Source organism: Lathamus discolor, chromosome 4, assembly GCF_037157495.1.
Source record: "Lathamus discolor isolate bLatDis1 chromosome 4, bLatDis1.hap1, whole genome shotgun sequence".
Taxonomy (NCBI): domain Eukaryota; kingdom Metazoa; phylum Chordata; class Aves; order Psittaciformes; family Psittacidae; genus Lathamus; species Lathamus discolor.
Genome location: NC_088887.1, coordinates 57896407 through 57918033, shown reverse-complemented (window position 1 = coordinate 57918033; position 21627 = coordinate 57896407). Strand labels below are relative to the sequence as shown.

The 21627-nt window shown below is 41.1% G+C and overlaps 1 protein-coding gene across 7 annotated transcripts in view; it reads left to right on the top strand.

Moving 5' to 3' along the window:
• The window catches only part of JADE3 (jade family PHD finger 3), a 72369-nt gene that overhangs the window by 16603 nt on the left and 34139 nt on the right, over nt 1-21627 (top strand). For 3 of the 7 annotated variants that reach the window (XM_065677577.1, XM_065677579.1, XM_065677580.1), the window contains exons 2-4: nt 2986-3038; nt 17763-17822; nt 18811-18893. In XM_065677577.1, the coding sequence (XP_065533649.1) occupies nt 17774-17822; nt 18811-18893 (132 nt within the window). In that variant the 5' untranslated portion in view covers nt 2986-3038; nt 17763-17773. Of the gene's footprint in view, nt 1-2985; nt 3039-6542; nt 6630-10490; nt 10579-17762; nt 17823-18810; nt 18894-21627 lie in introns of those variants that run through there. The other 4 variants (XM_065677578.1, XM_065677581.1, XM_065677583.1 and 1 more) reach the window with 3 other exon arrangements.

Here is a 21627-nt window from a genome sequence, read left to right as displayed (position 1 = left end):
TGCAGTGTGCGGGACGGTTAAGGAGAGAAGCATGAAGCACTGTTTCAGCCAGCACAGTTCTTGTTTTGGAGGCTTGGCTGTTGGCAAGTACTATGGTAAATAACAGAGGGAATGATAGTATAACAGTAGTGATAACTGCAAAAATAGGTCTTTGTTCCAAATGGCTTTCTGTTGTTAAAAGTTGTATTTTAAGAAATAAATCTTCCTGATGCTTTTTTCCCCTGGTGACGCTTAGTTTCCAGGCAATATTTATGAAAAGCTACTGTGCATTTCCAGGGTCTTTTTTTGCCTTTTTTTTTTTTTCTTTCCTGTGTCTGCATTGTTCTTTAGTTTCCCTAATTATTTCTTTCTCTTTTCTGTTTCTCTGCGCCACAGTTTTAGTGCTGCCTTGATGCTTTTTCAAATGCACACTAGGAGTAGAAATTTGGGGTCTGCTGGCACAGTGCATGCAGGGAGGAGGGTGAGTGTCTCCTGCGTGTTCCTTACCCTGCTCCTGAACTTGCTCTTGATGGGGAGGTTTGGGGGGTTGGCACCCTTCTAGGCTGCGGAGCACTCTTGTGTTTGCTCTTTTTCTCTGCTAGGGAAGAGTCCGCTGCTCGTTAACTTGAGGTGATTTAGTTTAGTGTTTCAGAATCAATATGTTACGACTGGTTTTCAAAAAAATAAAAGGAAAAAAGGGGGGAATGATAATTTGTGATGTCAGCTCTATCTTTCATGCTATCTTGTATATTTATATATGGTTGTGAAATAAATCAAGTTGGGACTGAAGATCGTGACTGTGTAGTGTAAGGGTTAGAGAAAGAAAAGATTTTTTTAGTTGAACCTTTTGGTATTTCAGAGTTCATCTTGGCATTTAACTGAGCAAACAAATGTGTTTTTAATGAAGAGTTCAAAAATATATTAGTTTTGTGGTTCAGAGGGAGGCAAAAGCTGTGGTTTTGTTCACACTTAAAAGTTGTAGGCTGTGTTGAATTTTAATGATGTCATTTGGGCTGCCACGACCAGGGCTTTGCCTGTGTTTCTATGGAAAACTTACATTAAAGGGCTTCGGTCGGGACTCTAAAGAATTAGCCCTTAATGAAACATCTCAGAAGAAGAATTTGTTCAAAGTCATGCTTGAAAATTTGATCCAGCCACTTACTCATACTTTACTTTGTATCTTCCGTTGCTCTCCCTTCCCCAGTGCATCTTGTGGGTGAGGTTCTCGGCATTTCGTAGCCAGAGGGTAGAAGCAGCATTAGTACCAGGGTTTTGTGGCGGAGCAGCAGTGGGCTTTTAACACAAGTCCCTCTGGTCACCACCTCTCACTGTGTGTTGTGTGTCAGCTCAGCAAACCGTGTTTCTGCTGCACACGAGCTGAGTCCCTCTGGATAGAGAGTGGAGGCTCCCATCGATGCCAAGTGCATTTTGTCTCCTGCTCATGGACCCTGTGATCGCTTCAGGCCATGCGTGTGGTGGTGGCAGCAGTGGCGTGTAGCTGCTTATCTCCAGTTAAAAACTCGACCCACATAGTGTGATTCATGTTTTGGCAACCTTGGCTGTGGTACTGCTTTGATCTACAGATCTAGCATTGCTCAAAATTAATTGCTTAATGTGGGGTATAGCCAGAGACTGTCAAGGAGATGGAAAGAGGAAACTGGGTTGATAAAAAAAAAAAATGCTCAAAGGTAAAAAACCTAAAGACAAACTCAAAGAACTTTGCCAAAAACCTTACAATTTTTTATGGTCAGCATATAGGAACTCTAATACATTGTGTGTTCCCCTCCCCCTGCAATTGTAAGGAAACGTTTTCCTTTGATGCCACAGCCGAAGTTGAGCAACAATAGTTGTACTAAGTAATAGAATCTGTGCCACTCCTCAGTGGATGGGTGGTGGTATCCTTTTCTTGTGCTGCAGATGGGTGGAGAAGCAGAAACGTTACAGCATGGTGCTGACACTTGGGCCAGAAACTGCCTTATTTCAGTTAGAAAGACATTGCCATCCCTTCCTCCCCCTTTTATTCTTCTTCTGGCAGGGTTTGCAGTTATCAGTTCCTTGGTTTTTACTTGAATTTCTGCTCTCTAATACTTCGTTCTCCAGCTTGTAGCAGTCCTGGTTTTGTTAGCTTTTTACTCTAAGGCATGGGGTGGACTGCCTGCCAGGACAGACCCTGGTCTAACTGCTGACATCTCCGAGGAGTGCTGCAACTAAGCTGTTGGGTGTAACGACTTTAATGCTTTTGCCATGTCCATTACAATAGGACACAAACCATACATGTGCATGATGCTGCAGGAGGGGAATGCGGGCAGTTGGTGGAGAGAAAAATTCCTTCTATTCCCATATTTGCTGTTGCTCAAGGCTGAGAACTGGATTAAAAAGGGCGAGTAAGCAGAATCCCTGCCAGGGAAGCTGAGCTATCCAGGATTGTCAAGGAGAGATTTGAAGGAATGTCTTGAGGAATTAAAGCAGGAGCCACAGGGAGCTTTCCCTCTACACTTACTTTTTATTTGTCCCCCCACCTCCCCCCCATGAATTTATAAGCATGCTCAGTTCATAGAAGGCTCTCTAGAAGGAAGAAAGCATTGGTGTATTTGGAGAAAGCAGATCCTTAAGTCAGCTGAGTAAGCGTGCAGCATCTACTTGAACTTTTTCTGTTATTCCCCAAACAAGATAGATAAAAGGCTGATTAAAGTTCTGTTTTGTTGGTATTGGTAAAGCTGGTTCCCATTCGTGTTAAGAGGAAGGCAAAACTAACTTTAAGATTATTGTTATGAATTTACTTTTAGTTGTAGTGTATGTATCTATAGCTGATGCATTTCATTTTTTCATATATTGAGAATTATGGGATTTAAGGCTTTGGATTATGGATATATCATTTGCTTGAGAAAATTGCAGTAAAAATATAATACACCCTTCACTTACTTGCCAAAAATTAAGCTGTAGCTCAAACATGAAATGCCTGATGTCACTCCTGCTACCTAAATAGCACTCCTTTCATTTTTTTAGGAGCTTGTGATGTCATCAGCTGAAGCGAAAACATCTACCTCATGACCTGGCATGTAAGTGAAGGAGGAACTGATACTTAAAAAAACCCTAAATATGTGTGTGTTGGTGTTTACAATGTGTAAATTGAACCTGTATACCTTCAACATTGAGATACTGCTTTTTAAATGAAAGCTGTGTGGATTTTAAAGGAGTATAAAGTCTTTTAAAGGAGAGGAAGTCATAAAAGAAGCTGTTAACAATGAGGTTCCAGCCTGCAGAGCTCCTTGTAATAATTTCAGTTAAAATCTATCTTTATGTATCCCGTAGTGCTTGGAAGGCTGGTAGGCATAGACAGAATAATTTTATCTTACCACAATATTTACATGTGCTGCTTCTACTCCTTTTCATTCTGTGCTGCTTTTCTGGATATAAATTTTGATAGCTGTGATGAATACATCCTGTACACAGTGATACCCTTTCTAAAATTAAAAACCGGTTGTGCACAAGGTTTAGATGCTTTTACGTGCTCTGATGCTTCACAGTAAACTTCCTGCAGCTTTGTGACACTTCTGTATTCTTTTTTTTTTTCCCTTAAGTAAGCAAAAATATTTCAATCCTCTGCAGAGGCATTTTCAGAGACTTTTTTGTCCACCCGCTTTCTGCTTTTCTTTTGTGTGGCTTAAAGGATTAAAGTGCAGTCATGGCTTTGAGGGGCTGATGTCAGCGGTGAGCTGGGTATTCCTAATTAGTGCTAACACCTGTACCTCATTATGAAGCCTCGTTCAAGCTGTCCAGTGAACCGAGGTAGCCGGTCTCTGTTGCACGTCTCTAATGTGATTATAAAGCCCTCTCCTGATGCAAGTTTTATTACTTATTCAACTTTGGGATTGATGTGGAAAGTGAAGCTGAGCTGAGCCATTTGGCTGGCTACCAAAGATCATAGGGAATGGCAAAGAGAAGAGATGCAGTCTTCTCAGTTTCAAGACTTGTAGTTCAAAGCTTGCTTCTGCTTTGATTGTTTAAATTAAAAAAAAAAAAAAAGGGGGGGGGGATGGGGAAGTGTTTTTTTTCTAGTTTTCAGTGTCAGATACTCTGAATATAGAGACCAGATCTACAGGCTCCGGCTGAGCTCTGAACATCTGAGTGCAGTTGCTATTGTGCATAACCTATTGATTTTCTGCAAATAGAGCTTTGGCCTTGACTGCTCTTGCACCATCTCTTTGTCTTCTAGGGGTCAGTGTTTAGAGATTCCTTTCTACACAAAACCAGCATTGGCCTCTCCTCCCACCTAATTCTGTGCTGTTAGCAGGGCTGTAATACAATGTGTTGTGCCATTGCAGTTGGAAAGTGTGACCTCACACAGATTTGACATGAAATTAAAGGCTCAGGTGAAACAGATCACTTTTATGTTTGGGCTTTACAGGCAAAAGTTTAAGCGTGGTTACTTTTTTTAGGTAGTTTAAGTAGATTTTTATGAGTTTAGCTTAGAATTCAGGCACACAATGCTGGCTGCAGGTTTTGGGTTATTTCCCTGTGAGGGAGGAGAGAGAGTAACTTCAGATGTGTGTCTTGGAAAGGTTTTGGGTAATAAACCTGTAAGAATTCCCATGAGAATGTTGTGCTAGTTATCCTGATTTGGAAAAATGGAAGAAAATGGCAGTTTAGTGAAGACTTAAACTTCAGACATGGAATTGAAAGTCTAGTTATTAAAGGGATTGAAGCCTTGCAGAGTAGAAGAGAACCCAAAAGAAAAGTCTGAATGTATAGTGCCCGAAGGTGCATGTAGACTGTATTTGCATGGCATGTTTATTAATTTCTCTTTAAGAAAAAAAGGCAGCAACTCCAACACACTGAGAGTGAGCTAATCTTATACTTAATCATTATGACCAAAATAGCTCTCTACAGTGAACAGCGATTTAACAAATTCTTCAGGGCCACAGCATGTCAACTGTCGGAATGCCTGGTGGTTGTGCTCATCATAATCAGAATCTTGTCTGATAAACACACTTGTTTCAGTATTTACCGTGTTCATGTGGACCATCTGTCTGGCCTGTAGTCCAGAGAGGTCAGGTTGGGAACTGGTAGATTAAGAAAATAAGATCCATTGCACAGAGGTGAATTGTTATGAGCAAGTCTGGTTTTGGATGAGCTCCTTTACTGAATTAGGCCAATTACTGTCTCTGATAATGGTCAATAGAGGACATCTAGGGAAAGAAAGCATTAGAAAGCTCATATAGACTCTGTTTCTGGTAAAATTTTGACTTTGGGATTTCAAGCAGATTGACATGACATATTGTGTTTAATAGCCCTTGTCCTCCATTTGCCTAATTCTCTTCAATCTGTTTACTTTTAAACCTCTGCAACATCCCATAGCATTTTCTCCAAGTAATTTTGTACTAAATGACTTTTTTAACGACTCTCTCTCAAAGTTTGTTCCATAAGTGTATATCCCTTGTTTTCTGCACCATGAGCAGCAGTGAGTGTCTCCATCCTGTTTGCTGTTTCATATCACTAATGGCAGATCTCTCCTATTCTGCATCTTCTTTCCTCAGCTGGGAAGTCTCATATTGTTTAATCTCTTGCCCTAAGGCCATTGCATGCTTTTCTTGCAGCTGTAGTTGGAGGTTCGTATTCTGCAAATACTGTTTCTCCAGTGGTGCCCCTCCAGAAGGTACTTCCTTGCCCTTAGCCCAAATGAGTGATCTACTACTCATCCATAAAGCTTTCTCTATGTGGCTCAGCAGGTGCAGCAAATGAGATCAGACAGGCTTGTATCGATGCTTGCTGCTGCTGCTTCTTGCACCTCTCTTGTATAGGTGCACAGCTCTCTGTGCTGTTAGTTTCTGCTACAGCTCATCTTGGAATACCCAAGGACCTGGTTTTTAAAGGCATTCTATGAATGTGTTTGTTTTCACCACCTTAAGGCCTTTCAGAAGCGTCCCACAGGTACTGTGGCATGGCTGTGCGTGTGTTAACTGGGAGCCGTAGTTGGTGTTGGGGTAGGCAGCTCATTGTCCCTGGCAGGGATGTCCGAAGGAGTGGATGGACCGTGCCTGGGCTGCTCCTGAGTCACAGCTTCAGTGTGAACAACTGGTCACTTTTTCTGTTGCAGAGCTGAGGAGGTGGATGAGGAGTCTCAGGTGGCTTTATTCTGCCCAAGCAGAGGTTAAGACATGCCTTCTCTCAATTGCAGACCCCTGATAACAAATACAGCTGCAGCCTGCCCTGTGCCCTGCAGCTGCACAGGGTAAGAGCCTGCAGAGAAGGAAACTTCTTTACAGGTTCATAAAACCTCACTGACCAACTGGAGCTGCATATACAAAACCTATTGACTGTGCAGGTTTTGCATTGTGTTGCAGAGTTTTAAGAGTGACTCTGCTGTAAAGGTGGTTTTGTTTTGTTCAATTTTGTAGTTGCACTTTTAATTGTAACCTCTCCCTCTTTCTCAGCAGAGACTTTATTACTGCTCCTGATAGCATGTGATTCAGGTGCAGCAGTTGCAGCATGTTGTGGGCTCTTACCTATGAATAAAGATGTGGTGAAACACCTCCCTGCTTTCATGGTTTGTAGGCATTTCCATTCTTTCCAGTACAGAGGTGGAGAATGGATGAAGTGACCTGGTTTGGAGTCAGATTCATTATCTCACGCCCTTGCAGCTTTGGAAGGTCAGTTGTGATAATTCCTTATCCTCATAGGATGGAAAAGATGGTATTTTCCTGTACTTTCTCACTCCACCTATTCAAAGTACAGCTGCTGTTTGTGATCCACCCTGTGGGTTGGCACCTTTTTTCCTGTGCCAAAAAAAGCCACCTCCATCCACTTGCTTGGCTTTAGCACAGCTCAAGTAAGGACATGCTTTCCACAGGAGAAGGGTGGGGGTCTAGTTTTACTCATTTTAATCTTGTTTATTTAGTCAAGGGGTGGGGGGGGGAAAGGAGGGAGGAATTTGGGGTAGTGTTAATGGTCAGTTCTGTTCAGTGTGTCCCCTCATCAAAAATAACCAGAAACATACTTCAGCTTCAGCTTGGGTCTTTCATAGGAAATTGAACTTTATGTGGTCTTTAGGATGCATCACTTGACTGCTTTCTCAAATGAGATGTGGCAATTTAGAAACCTTGGGCAAATACAATCATTCTTTAGTTCCCCTTTCCAGGGTGGTGTCAGTCCCAGTGAGCAAGTTTGCTGTCTTATTTTGTCATTGCTGCATTTTGCGTTACGATGGGGGGAAAAAAGAGTAATTTTTCTTTTTGCCTCTGTACATAAAAATGGACAAACATTGGTTGGTCACAGTATCTTTTTTATGTCTTCTCCCACCTCAGTTGGGTGATTTAGAGAAACCTGAAATCTTACTTACTTTTTTATAAATCTATTTTAAATCTGTTGGACTAAAAGAGTCCTGAACATTGTTGGTGTGTTGTAGTATTACAGATTGTAGCACATAACATGAAATTAATTGACCTTCCATTGAAATGAATTTAAATTCATTAGTTATTAAGGCAAAATTTTTTTTGTCTCTTTAGAAAGTTTTTCAAACTAAAAAAGTGCTTTAACAAGTCTAGTAAATCTTTGTTCATGTTGTGATGTTTTGACACAGAATTAAATACTGCAGTCGCATATGTGTCGTGTGAAATGTGAGGAAAATACAGTAAAATGTTAGTATTCAACCAACGATTTGGAATATTCCAAGTATTATTTTGGATTATGGCTGTGACAGTACTTCCCTTTTAATTGTTCCTGTCCAGTGATCCGCTCAGTGCCCTTTTTCTTACTTGAGGAAAACTTCAGCATCCAGATTGTTTATTTTCAACTTGTAAATGAAAACCATTTCTTGTCTGATGAGGAAAGAAATCATCAACTTGATGGGTCCTATAGGAAAATATTTGTGTTCTTACTTTCTGTTATCCTTTGAGTAGAATATAAAGATGCAGCTTGCTGTTTTTTGCAATACTTCAGGCTTTGTTACTGATCTAAAACTTTGCAGCAAAGTTGTTAGCCTCTTCAAAGTATTATAATTAAGAAATAAATGAGTCAAAACAGGTAACATATGTATTGCACTCCACTGTTGTTGATTCTTTTAGTATTTGAGACTTAGGAGAAAACAAAGAGAACGGTGAAAGCTACTTTATTTGCAAGTACCAAAAGAATAACCGACTATTTTAAGCAAGTATCTTGTAGGAGATGAGAACTTCTGCCTATGCTATTAATAGAAAATTCGGGTTTTGGAATCCCAGTAATGCATCCATTTCTAGATCTTTCCTTCTCTGATAATACTTCCTGCCTGTGTTCCTAGCTGTGATGCTAGTTTCTTACCTGTGTTTTGTCATGAAAGCATGCATTAATACAGTTGGAGAGCAGAGAAGCAGATACAAGTGGAAAACTGCTGGCAGCATCAGGCAGATAAAGCCAAGTGGTGTAATAGTGGTTATTGCCTAACTTTCAATTAACCAGTGACTCTTTTGTTAGTTTCTTTCATTCTCCCCTCCGGCTGCGGAGCAATTTCATCACAGTACAACAGCAGGACAATACTTGGTGACTTAGTGCATCACAGGGATTTTTATTCTGTTTGTCTCCACATGTGCATTAGCAGGAAGGGCAGCAAGCGGTGAGGTTGTGGGATAAGCACTTGGGAGACCTGTATGCAGCTGCCTGCTTTGCCGGAGGCTCCCTGCGTGATGTATGGCTGCTCTATGCTGCAGCTCTGAAATGTCAGAGCTTTCAGTGCTTGCTTAACATGAGCCTATCGTGAGGGTGGATATGGTAAAGACTGCAAAACACTTAGAGCCAAGGTAATGTGAATCATACCAGTTCTTAAAATAGAAAGCCCAGCTAACCGCTCTCTGAGGCTTTTCTGCTCGGTGATACTGGAGAGGCGTGTGCATGCTGCTCCTGTTTCTCGCCAGCGCTTGACGCACCCATGACTGCAATCTCCTTGCAGATACAGTGCATGAGGCTGCCTTTGGGTGTTGGATCCCCTGGGGGAGCCCCTGGGCAGCCATCTGCTTGTTTACCTGGCTTAGCACTGGGTGCAGTAACCCGCACCAGTCAAAAACTGTCTGGTACTGGTCAGTTTTTAGTAGCAGTATGTCCACACCAGTCTTACAGCAAAGACCTTAGCTTCATCTTTTTTTAGTAAGTACATATGGTCTTGTGGGGTTTTCTTTTTTCTTTTGGCCCTTCATTATTAGATGCTGCCTCAGTGTTAGTGTCAGGTACGAGTTTTCTTCTGAGGGAGCCCTGTAAAACAGACAACAAACCATTAGTAACTGCATCTTCCCTGCTGAGGGCTCTTGGGAGCAGGTTAAGTCCTCCACGTGTGTGTGCCCGAGATCGGCACTTTTCTGCGGCATACGGTGCATGTGTTTAGTTAAAGGTCTGTATGTGAGCTAGCCCCTGCCTCCTGGGGAATTCCTTCAGGGATGAATTAGCTGCCCTGGAGTTTCCAACAGGCTGACAAGAGGTGGTTTGTTTGTGTGAGTCTGGCCTGAGGAAGCAGGAACTGTGATGGCTTCCCTCTGGCAGCATGGTGCTCCTCCCTCCCCTGTGGGCCTGCCCTGCCTGCCACCTGGGCCTCAGGTGCTGACCTTCGGTGTGGCAGCTGAGATGATGCCTGCTGGGAGCTTGTTCCTTGTTTCTTTGCATTGGGAGCTTTGTCACTCCCTTGGCCATGAGGTGGGCCCAGCTGGGTCAGGCAGGAAGAGAGGACACCAGCAGGGTGTTGGTATCCTGCTGAGGACGGTGGTTCCCTTTTCCTGAGGGCTGTGCCCCCATTTTAGCCTTTTTCCTGAGTGGGAGCAATGCTGGGAGGTGTTTGAGGAGCTGGGAGAGATGGGTGAGGAGCATTCACTGGGCTGCAGCCAGGCAGACACATCTCTGGTGTTGTGATCATAGCAATGCCAGGCACTGCCCGGCTGCTTGTGGTGTCAGGGGAGGAAGTGCCGCCTTCTGATTGCTTTTGATTTTATTTTAAAAGCAGGCTTTCATTCAAACTCAGTACGGTATTTTGAGGGAGATGATTTTGTGTGTCTTAATCTCTACTGCTCTTTTAGGAAAACGGTAGCTCTGTTAATAAACGGCTGGTATGAAAACAGCGTTGCATTCAGGAGCAGAAAGTAATTATGAGGACTGAAGCAGAGAGGAGCAGAGCCACGTGCGCGTCGGTGTATTTGCTCGCATTAATGGCAGTCCAATGTTTATTTGTTTAAATTGATTTTGCTCGGTTCGGTGCCATCTTCAGGATGCAGTGTTTAATAGGAAGAAATAGTTCCATGTCAGCCTGGCCCACCTGGCTGCTCTGTGCACAGGCCAACACATGCAGCTTGCTTCAAAGACAAAAATAAAGCTGCTCGGTCACTGCCGGGTGTCAGGAAAGCACAGGGAGGAGAGTGTCATTTAATCTTTCAGGCCTCTTGGGGAGTTGCTGTCGAGGTAGTGGTGGTGCTGTGTGTGTTGCTGGTGACTTGGTCTTCTGTGAATGACTTTGATTTTTACCAGGCTTCTTGGTGTGAGGTGATTTAGCTGAAGGCCTCTGGTGGAAATCTGTCCCCACCTGCCCTCACGGTGGGTCTTTGCATGGATGCGGCACTGGGAGTTAAAAGCTGCTCTTCTGTTTTCAAGGTAGGAAAGGCAGTTCTATTCTGGGTGTGCTGTATTTTATTGTATCATCAAAGCATGTTATAAACGTGAAATAGCATCACTTACCTTCTTTTTATACTCACAAAGCAAAGTGAAGGCCATTAAGTGCTTTACAGTAGACCAAATGATGAATCTTTGTAGAAGGGCATGTGAAATGATGTCAGGGTTCCCTTTTGGCCCGTAATCCACCAATGAATGGGAAGGGGGGGGGGGGAATTATACTTGGGATTTCTTCATCATGGTTTTATGATCTATCAGCTGACTTAAGAATCAGAATTTCAGGTGATAAGTTGTGCTGGAAGATGATACTTCGGGTTCCTCTTTCTAGGTTTTAAACACACAGTATCCTTGTGGCAGGTGCTAAATTGCCTTATGTAAAAAGGTAATGTACAAGGAAAAGAGAGCTGAAGACTAGGTAGTTGCTATTGCACTTCATATGGACTCATGTTGTTATCCAGATTCCTATAACGTGTACTTCCTTGCCTACTAACATTATTTCTTTAATTAATGACAAAGGAATTGACTGTCACTGGTAGTGCTGTTTCTAAAAACAGGTGCATTCCTCCTTTGATTATTATGTTAACCAAGGCTTAGTATGAAACAGTAACAAGAAAAGTTTTATTTTGTAGTAGGCCAAGTACAGAGAATAAATCAAACTTTCATTTTGGGGGTGAGAGTAGGATAGATGGTGGTCACTTTATTAGGGTTCTTCAGTAGGGGGATATTACTAATCTTAAAATTTTCATTCTCTTTAGAATGAAATAAAGAAACAATGTAATGTTTTTGTTTCTGAACTTTTCCTGTGAATTAAGCTTTCAAACCTTTTCAGTGCCAACCCAAATTCCAAGTAGGTGTTTCTTCCAGTTTATATAGCCTTTTTTTGTGAGATTGGATAGGATATTAAGAAATAATAGTAATAAACCCAAACATGACTGATCTCTCTTCCTCTAGTTATTTGAAAGGTTGTATTAACTCTACTCATATTTCATAATTTCCCTGGCAGTTGACTATGAAATTTGACCTATTTAAATGGTCTTACTGTACTACATTTCCTGGAGACCTTTCAAGATAATTTGCTTCCTAATCTAAATTTAACAGTTACATAAACCACATTTTGGAGACTTGGAAATTTCTGCCTACTGCCTCTGCCTTTTTTTGTATTTTTTTTTTTTTTTTAATTTCGTTTTTAACGTAGACAAGCCATATTGGAAAACTGTAAGTACAGATTTTTTAATCCGAGATTTGCGTTTAGCTTGTCAGTTAGTTTGCATACATGGATGCTGTTTTTCTTTTTAATAAGATAAAGAAAGTAGGTTATTTCTTTGTCACACTTGAAAGTTTCCTTAGTGCAGCGGCCAATTCCATTTTTGTCAGTCTATTTTAAAGCATGAAGAAATAAAATCTCACAGGTCTAGGTTATATTTGCCTTACAGCTCCTTGAATTTCTTTGTTGCCTTTTCCTTCTATATAGGTGTTAACAGGTACTGAGTAGCGTATGGATATATTTAACCTTTCTCTGCAACAAACTGAAGCCTGGAAGAAAGGACTGCTACTCCTTGGAGATACTGTTTTGTCTGAAATCTGGGCTGGATTTAAGGATTCATTTTGTACGCTTGTCACTGGTGTCTTGCCTAATATGCTGGGTGAATTCAGACTCTGTGACATACCCCATCCTTCTTTGTGCTAACTCTGTTACATTCTTCAGCATATCGTGCATCATTATCAGAACAAGAGGATAAACTTAATGGCTTATTTGGTAAATTTAGTTGTTTACTCAGGCACAAACTAAAAAGGAAAAATATGTGTTGCTGTTGTTTTTGCAGGTATTTGAGTTTTTATTTTGATTAAGGCTCTGAAATTTTGTTTACTGCTGTTTACATATGCTGCTTGACTGTTTTTTTTTGTTTTTTTTTTTTTTTTTTTTTGAGTAATGCATGCTAACTAGCCCTTCAGAAAGGGGAAGTGCCATAAGTCAGTGAAACTCAAAGTTTTCCCTAGGGAGAGGAGAATGGTGGTAGAGGCAAGTGTTCTTGTTTGCTTCAGCAGTGGCTGCACTGTAAATAAGCAAAAAGGAGCAAACAATTTAGAAATCATTAATTACAAAACACCTCCCCTAGATTTTTGGCACCGAGTGTTTCATTTTTGTCAGATTCTTGCATGTGCTGGCTGATATGTTGATTACTGTTAAATTGGGATCCATGTTCTGTTTCAGCCAGGTGAGTGCAAGGTAGTTTTTTCCTGGATTTCAATGAAAGTGCAGTGATATGTTGGATCCAGCATCGATTTTGGCTCCAGGGCAAAATTCCCAATATGGGCATGAGCCTTCCGGAAGCCACGGAGATGCTGGCAGCATAATGTTGCTGCTTGTGGCTGAGGAGAGTGTGTTTCCTGGGGTTATTTTTAGTTGAACACCTGAACAGTTCAGGGCATTTTGACCTGCGTTTGAGTGTTTAGGTGACAGCAGGGAATGAAGCCAATTTTTCTTAAGTTGTGGGTTTTATCTTTAGTAGTTGTGAGCACATCAGGGGTATGGCCATGGCTTGACAAGTCAGAAACGGGACAGGTGTGGAATATGGTTCAAGTTTAGGAACTGCTCTGCTAATTGATATTAAAAATGACAGCAGAAAATGTTCCACTGCAGTAATTGCCTGGAGGATTGAATATCTTTTTGCTTGTGACATGGTGATTTCGTAATGTCGCTTCTGTATTTTAATTTTCATTTAAAAGGTCCCTCAAGGTGAACATCTTTAGAACTTGGATATGTTGTCATACAAGTGATAGATCAGCTGTTAGTTCTTCTGTGGATTTAAAAAGTGGAGAGGTGGGGGGAGAAGCTTTAGGTCAAGGCATGTTCTTATTCTTAATGATCATTTTTAAGTTAATCAGTGCTTGACTATAATGCTTGAGCACATTTCAAATCCACAGCCACAGCACCTCTACTTAAGTTTTAAGGTAGTGGAATCATTTCTCAGTGATTGGTAAATAATAAGGCTTTTCTTGGATTTTTTTGGGGGGTTGGAGCCACTTAACCTCTTTTGCTCTGCAGCAGCATTTCTGTGTTGAGTTGCTTTATGCTCCTTGTTTATCTTAGCTTGTACATTGGAACCTACTGTAAAGTTTAAATGCTAAAACTAATTTCTCAAAATTCAGGTAAAAAGTTCAACATGCACATTTGCAAAACATCTGTATGAAGAAAACTGAAGTGGAAGGAGGCTGATGGTTTTAGTTGTTTGTGGTCCAGTATTTCCATCATACTGCTAATGATAGCTCATATTTATTCCCTCCCCCCCCCCCCCCCCCCCCGTATAAACAGCATCTATTTGAGGCTGGTTTCTAAATTTATATTTTAACAATTCTGTGGAAAAAATATTTTTTATCTGTTCTAAAAGTTCACTAAATCTTTCATTTTGTATGTAAAACTAGAACTGTTTATTTGACTTTCTTGGTTTGCCATTGATACTGTGAAGTAGGAGAAGGGCACTAACAATCTTGTTAGTTTATTTATTACCTTTCTATTAAGCTTGATGCATATGTTGGAAAAAAATTAATTATGCTCCTTTCTTCTAGGCTTAATTTCACCATAGTTTGCAGGGGTGAAGTTAGAAAAGGGGCAGAGCTAGGATAGCTGAGGGATTGTACCTTCTTGTGTGGGATTTTTGGTTCTGCTTGTTTGGGCTTTTGGTATGTGGGGATTGCCCTTTCTTTCTACATTTAACCCTTTCAGGGATATTTGTGTGTGGGTTTTTTTTTTTTTTTCCAACTCCTCACAATGCATTGCAAGTGATAACACTAAATGTGATGGAAAAAGTAGGAACTTTGGCACAGGGTTGCTTGCAGCCTTGCTCTGGATGGTATCATCCAGTAGATAGTATCGTCATCAGAGGCTGAGGGACAAAACTGGAGGGTGCTGGACTGCTTTGCGAGGAATTGGACTGAAGCTGGGAGAGGTTGAAATAAGTTTCCACGTTGTGGAGTCTGGCTTTGTATCTCCTGTCTTTCTGAACAGAGCAGCTGCTGATTCTCCTGCATTCTGCAAAGGCAGGTGAAGGAGTTAGGTGGGATCTTTACGACAAAATGGATGTGACTTTGGGGACCCCTCAGTGATGACTGGGGAAGTGTTATCATTGTTAGTGAGCCTTTTTGATGAGCCCTCACCACGCTTTGGGGTGGAAGTGAGTTGGAAGTTGTGTGCTAATCACAGTGAATGCAAGGGTATACAGCAAAGGAGTCTCCTACCTACTAAAACTAGAAGCCAGAAGGGACCGGAAGTCCCCTGCAGAGGTGGTCCTGTTGAATGATGCTGAGTCTGTTACTCCTGCATCATGTGGGGGTATATGGCTAGTGCTGGTCACCCTCTTAGGGAATGCAGCACACACCCGTGATTTGTTGTTAACTCTGCAGCTCTTACTGATTGTTGTGGTTAATACTGCTAAAAAAAAATTGGACAGGACTCCCAGCATTATTAGTATTTGGGGCTTTTACCCTGAGTGACTGCTTTCACTGTTTCTGTCTATGACAGAGGTGTAAAACTCTTGCCTCAGCTGCTGCAAATCCAGTTCTCCAATACAGCTTTTTAATTTTGTTTAATTGGTTTGGTTTTGTTTTTCCTCCTAGAAAGTTGTTTGCAGAGGTGTGCTTTCTGTTCCAAAGTTTTTGTTATGCTTGCCATTTCTGTGTATGTTGTCTTTGAAGTAGCCCTCACCTCTCTGCTTTTATTAGTTGCCCAGACAAAAATCCAGGCTTCCTGGGTGTTCTTTCCTGCAGTTGTCTGTCTTAGCCTCGTGTTTGACCCTACTTTAGTTGAATGCACATGTTGTGCACTCTGCAGATAGCTGCCTTTAGTACAGAGTGAAAAGGTTTTATTGCTGCATGTTTATATAGGCTGTAAGAGATGAGAATCGCCTGCCATAAGCTTTCAGCACCTTTTAACAACTGCTCAAAAATTCATCTGAACATAAAACCAAAGCAAGCAGCAAGCCCTTGAATTTCTCGCTAAGAAATGGAAGTGAGCAATACTGCTTGGCACACATAGATATGTCTCTTCATCGACTCCCAAGGTCTTGTAACATGCCCGATGGTCTGTAAGCCAGGGCACTTTGAACTGAAAGACTGCCAGTAGAGAAGATGTTGCCACAGGCAGAATCTGCTGCATTTTAGGGAGTGTTGTATGCTCCAGGGGGCTGGGTTTGGCTGCTTTAGCACAAGCTCTCAAATAGGCAATACCATTTTATTTGCTCTTGATTAAAGTCCATGCCTTTAAACTTCCTGACTTGGCAAGATGACAGTAGTCTTCTAGCCCTCCTGTCATTACCCAGAAGTTAACTTCAAGTCTGCTGCCCCCAAAACATGCACAAAGACAAGCTCTTCTGGCTCAAGTGCCTTCTACCTGTCAAACTAGCTTTTGCTAAGAGATTCATGGAAGTTCCTTCATCTGGCTGGTGCCTGCAGAAGCCACTTGACCCTTCTAGCTGGAAGTGAAGACCTGCGGTGTTTTGGGTACTTAGGTTTTGATGCTTCTCTTCTGTTGGATGCTGGTCTTTGTATGCCCAATGGCTGCCTTGCCTACCCCAGGTTATTTTGAGCTGGGAGAAGGTGAATTAATGTGAAATAAATTGTTATGCAATGGCAGTTTATAGCTTAAGTAATATAAATGACACCTTTTGATGTCCTGCCCTGTTGATCACTGTGTCCGTCTGTCCTCCACCCAGGTTGAATACCTGACTCAGAAGTTCTGTACCTGACTGCTTGAAAACTGCGCACATTGCTTCTTTTTTTCACTCCCAGGAGTGTGGGGCAATGTCTTCTTATAACAGATAGCTCAAAAGGATTGTTTTAAGCTTTTAGTGATTGACTATTGTGTTTAGATTCAGTAAACTCACTCCCTTAAACAGGAGTGAAAATTTCCACCAAATTAAATACTTGGGCTGCAGACAGCTCAATTGCAATCAACGTCTTGGGACAGGCTTCTCTTACCTGGAAGTCTTGTTTATCCCATGGTCTTTGGATAATCTCAAGACCCATTGTACAGTAACTACCATGGAGGGTTTATCAAATGGAGGCACTTAGCTGTGTTGCTGTTTTTAACTGCGTGTGGTTTTGTTTAAGAAATGAAGCTGCTTATGTTTCAGGTGTGGGCAAGCCTGCATTCTAATAGTGCAGGCATTTCAGGTTCAGCTGTCTGTAACCTACTTGTGCCTAGCTTCTGCTTTGTCTGTTTTTGCAGAATCGTTTTTTACTTATTTAATAATTTCCTCATTCAATCCATTAAAAAGATCAGAGCAATTTCCATTTACTGTTATTATCTGTAAACTGTTACTGGTTCTTATTTAACAAATGTAACATTGAATATTATAGAATAGCAAAGTCTGGTAAGAATATTTACGGATTTCTTTTGGCACTTGTTTAGAGCATGTTTTGACCTGTTTAGATCACTGTTTTGACTTGTATTAAGTAGAGGCCCAGAATTTTCTTCTTGCATGTTCTCTGTATGTGTTACATGTTGAAAAATCAGTTTCCAAGAGCTTAATACCTTTTTTTAATGGGACCATGGAAGCAATGCCCTCCATCACTTCTCAGACTTCTGAAAACCACATTTTGTGTGAACTAAGTGGTGGGCAGATGATTTAAATAGCATCAGTCACTATCTTCTGTGATTGTCCCTATTTAAAATGTGTCTTTTGTTTTTCATGGATGCCTTTGGTTTTTGCTGGCTTGGGTTTGTGTTGGGTTATTTTTAAGGTGAGTTGTATTTCTAAATTGTTGGCCTTGCTGTGTGCATTCACCTTATTTCCTGGCCTCCACCCATCTCTCAGCTAGCGACTGCCACCATGGCAACTCTTCTGGCTGAACAGATGGGACATTGAGTCTCCTCCAGGAGCAGAGCACTGCTCACGCCCTGCTGGGAATCATGCGGGTTGCAATCCTTGCTGCAGAATTCAGAGCAAGCTCTGGCCAGCAGAGGCATGCTGGTTTTGAGGGTGCTTGGTTTCACAAATCATACTGTGGTTGAAGAATTGCTTGTAGAAATAAAACATAGTGCCTTATTATATCTGTGCCTGAAAGCTCTTCAGAGGAGCTTTGTCTTTAGTGAGAGGAGCTTGGCCTCAGCCAGCACCTGGTGATTTTTCTGGTAGAATGGTTGCCATCAACTTTTCTTTTCTCTTTAGGATGCGTCAGGATGAAACGCCACAGGCATCTAAGCACCAGTGACAGTTCAGACAATGAGAGTAAGTAATACCTACTAGTTTTACTTTGGTCTGTCACCCCCTTGTGGTTTCCTTCTGTGGTTTGAAGGCAAACTGTTTCACCTCTTAAAATTAAAAAAAAAAAAAAAAAAAAAAAGAAGAAAATGTTTCTTGATTTCTTTTTTGCATTCTGTGGTTTTTGATGTTCTGATTCCTGTTACACGAGGAAAATGAGGTGAACGTTCCTGTAAACCTAAGGGAAGTTTTGAGTCTACTTAGAATGTGAACAGAAACTTGAGTGTCTTTACTTTTCAGTGTTGAGGAAATGAAATCTGTAATTCAAGAGAAAAATTTACCATTCAGGGTCCTATTTTATAATTGCTGTTTTTTAAAAAGAGTTCTGTTGTCTGTTGTTATGCAGGAGCCTCAACTTTAAAATGGCTGGGGATGGCAAGCTATTTGGGCATTGGTACATTATATGTAAGACGCAGAGTTATAATAAGTATATTGATAGTTATCTTACATTACACTGGTCCTTGATCTATTCCACTTTGGTCTGTTGTACAACTTAGGATAGTTATATTTTAAATGTTCCTTGGCACACATTAGCCTGAGGAAGGTGGGGACACGTTCCACTAGAGCAGGTTGCCCCCCCCCCCCCCATCCCCAGACCTCTCCCCCTGCTTTTTGTTTTCCAGGACTTGCAAACTCTGTCCTCAGTTTTGCTCCTTCTTCCACTTTGTTAGAAAGAAAGCAAAGGAAAGTGGTCTGCCTGCCTGTTTCTGTTTACTCCTGCTTGCATCAGGCAGATCAGAATGTACCCATAAACTGTGTGCTGTGGCTTTACAAAGAAGGAGTAGAACAGGAGGAGCTGTAATTAAGCCTACAGACTGCCTAAGAGTTTTTTTGCCCACGTCTTGTCAAAAATTTGTGATAATTCAGGAGATTGGAGTGCCTTGTGTCTTACTGAAAAATTAAATGAATTGAAATGAGCTATAATGCTCTTTTTTTTTTTTTTTCTTTTTAACAGGTCCTTCTACTTCCTTTTCATCTTGTTCTAAATACAGGAGCAAGTCAAAAACACCAGCAAATGAACAAAAGAAACCTGCTGAGGTAAGAACCAGGGTTAAAGATTGGTTGCTGGTAATTTTTTGTCATGTAGTTTTAATGTTTCTAAGCCTTGAAATCGTGAGCTTTGAACTAGTGCCAGTGAGTCCTTTTGTCACCTGTCAAATTCTTTATGCAACTCTGTTTCCCCACTGTGCGAGTATTGTGGGAGCTCTGATGTTTGATGTCCCAAAATGACTTTGGGCATTTGCAGACAGTATCGTGTAGTTCTTTCTTCCCCTGAAATGTAGTCTTACTTTTAAATTGGAAAAGCTGGGATGATATTAGTACTTGAGAGCATGCCACAGAAAAGTGGTTCGTGTGTACGGGAAGAATACTTTCTGCTTTAGGATAAAGCAGTGGGCCACTTAAGTTGGGCAGGATATGCATGAGGAGTGCTTACTCATCTTCTGTCACTTTCTCACTTTCGGCTTTTTACCTTCAACAAAGCCTTTTTTTTTTTTTTTTTTTTTTTCTCCACTCTGCTGTCCCCACCATTAGGACCTCTACACCTACTGCCATTGTCACTGGATCTGTATCTACCAATTGAATAAACTAGCCTATATGCACAGTCCAGTGCTTAAATCCATCCTCTCAGCCATTCCACCAGTAGCCCTTGTGCGGGAGGATTTGTAGGCTGCCTTTTCCAGATTTGACGCTTGCTTTCTTAAGGGATGAAGTCAGATAACTGCTGCAAATGGGAGAAATATTTCTCTTTCCCTTTACTTTCTATCGCGTTCCCTTCACCTGAGTCCTTCAACATGTTAGTATGAGTCCTTCAACATGTTAGTATGAACTGTTGATGCCTGAGGTTACTGAAAAAAACCCCACCAAAAAACTACAAAACCCACTTTGCTCCTCAACAATTTAAAGCTAAGACTTATTTCCCAGAAGTAATTTCTGTACTATACCAGCAGCTTTTTACCTGCTTAGATACTACTGTGAGAGATTGCATGAACTAGAATGGATTGTGTTCATACAGCAGAGCTGTTTGGCAGACATACTTTGTGCTTCTTTTCTAAATGCTGCTAACCAGATGAGTTTGGTTTGGTAAGAGCAAGGTAAATGTTGCAGAACATGTTCTTTCTTTAGAAGCTTAATTTTTATTACAAGTTAATTGAATAAAACTCACAGATTCTTTTCTAGAAGAGAATCTTTTAGGAAGGTTTCCATAAAAGTAAAATTTGCCATAACTAGCTACATAGTGTCTTATTTACAGCCATCAAGAAGGTTAAGAAGATTTTACTGTACTTTTTTTACCTTTAAAATGCTGCTCTGAGGGTAATGGTTCTGTGAGAATTTTAATCTTAAAACAGCTCATGGCTACTGAGGTCTTGTAGTTATTGCTGATGTCTGCCTTGGCAACAGATTTGTCCCTAGCTGAGCTAGTAACTAGTAGCTAGTAAGTAGGGCAAATGAGAACTGAAACACACATACCCTGCCAGACTTGTTGTGTCAAATACACCTCAGTGCTAATCCCTTACCAATCCCTTGTTTCTTTGCAGCCATCCAGCTTTACTTTTATGTCTCTTCTTGGTGATTGTCCTATTACAGTTTTCTTTGCATTTGTTCCATGCTGTCATTATGGTGTGTATGTACATTATAAATAATTACGAAGATTTAGTCCATGTGTATAGCATACAAATATTCGGTTTACGTAACTTCTAGGAATTAAAATGAGCAGTATTTTCAGTTCCTCCTCTTGAGATCTTGCTGCTTTCTACCTGTTTCAACACAGAATATTGAATGCTTGAAAATATGAAACTTTGAACAACAAAATCTGGAATATACAGTTTGAATTAAACAGGGGAAGTTTAAATTGGATATAAGGAGGAAATTCTTTCCTGTTAGGGTGGTGAGGCACTGGAATGGGTTGCACAGGGAGGTTGTGAGTGCTCCATCCCTGGCGGTGTTCAAGGCCAGGTTGGATGAAGCCTTGTGTGGGATGGTTTAGTGTGAGGTGTCCCTGTCCATGGCAGGGGGGTTGAAACTAGATGATCTTGAGGTCCTTTCCAACCCTAACTATTCTATGATTCTATGATTCTAAAAAGTGTATTTTGTAACATCATCTTTCCAATAATACTGACATTTTTATCATCTTTCATTTAATTTTTTATCATTTTTCAGATTATTTTGATCCGTCTCCTAGGAATAAAAAAAGGAAAAAAAAAGAGAGAAATCTGAACCCTTAGAATATGTTCTCTTCTGAAGAAGTGTCCCAAGTATAGCATTTCAAAGAATGCTGTATTTCATGGGCTGGGGGGAGAAAATCAAGCCCCCTGGGAAAAGGGAATGAAAGGGAAGGTGACAGTAATAATTTCTAGTGCTTGTACATAAACTCTTGGCTGTCCTTCCAGTTTTCCTTTCCTTTTGCTTCCTTCTGCTGGAAGCAAGCACTTCTTGCAAATCCTTGAAAAGCACATGCTGGGAGAGCGTATTACGTGAAATGCTGTTGTCTGCAAATCCTTGAAATCGATTATTTATGCACCAAGTGGTGACAAGGGTGTAAAGCAAAGACTGAAAAGAGACCCCACCACTCACCCTTCCAAAAATGATGTTGTAATCCCGTAAGTTTTTTTGTAGCAATAGTTGTCTAATAACTATCAGGTGGAAATTAAAAATTTCGGGCTGACAGGATCCCTTTAGCAAGGGCTGTCTTTAACAAGTTGGCATTCCTCTGCTTTTGTTCACCTCTGCTTGCCAGGCAGCAGTCTCTTTCTTGAGTTAGTGATGCAGAAAA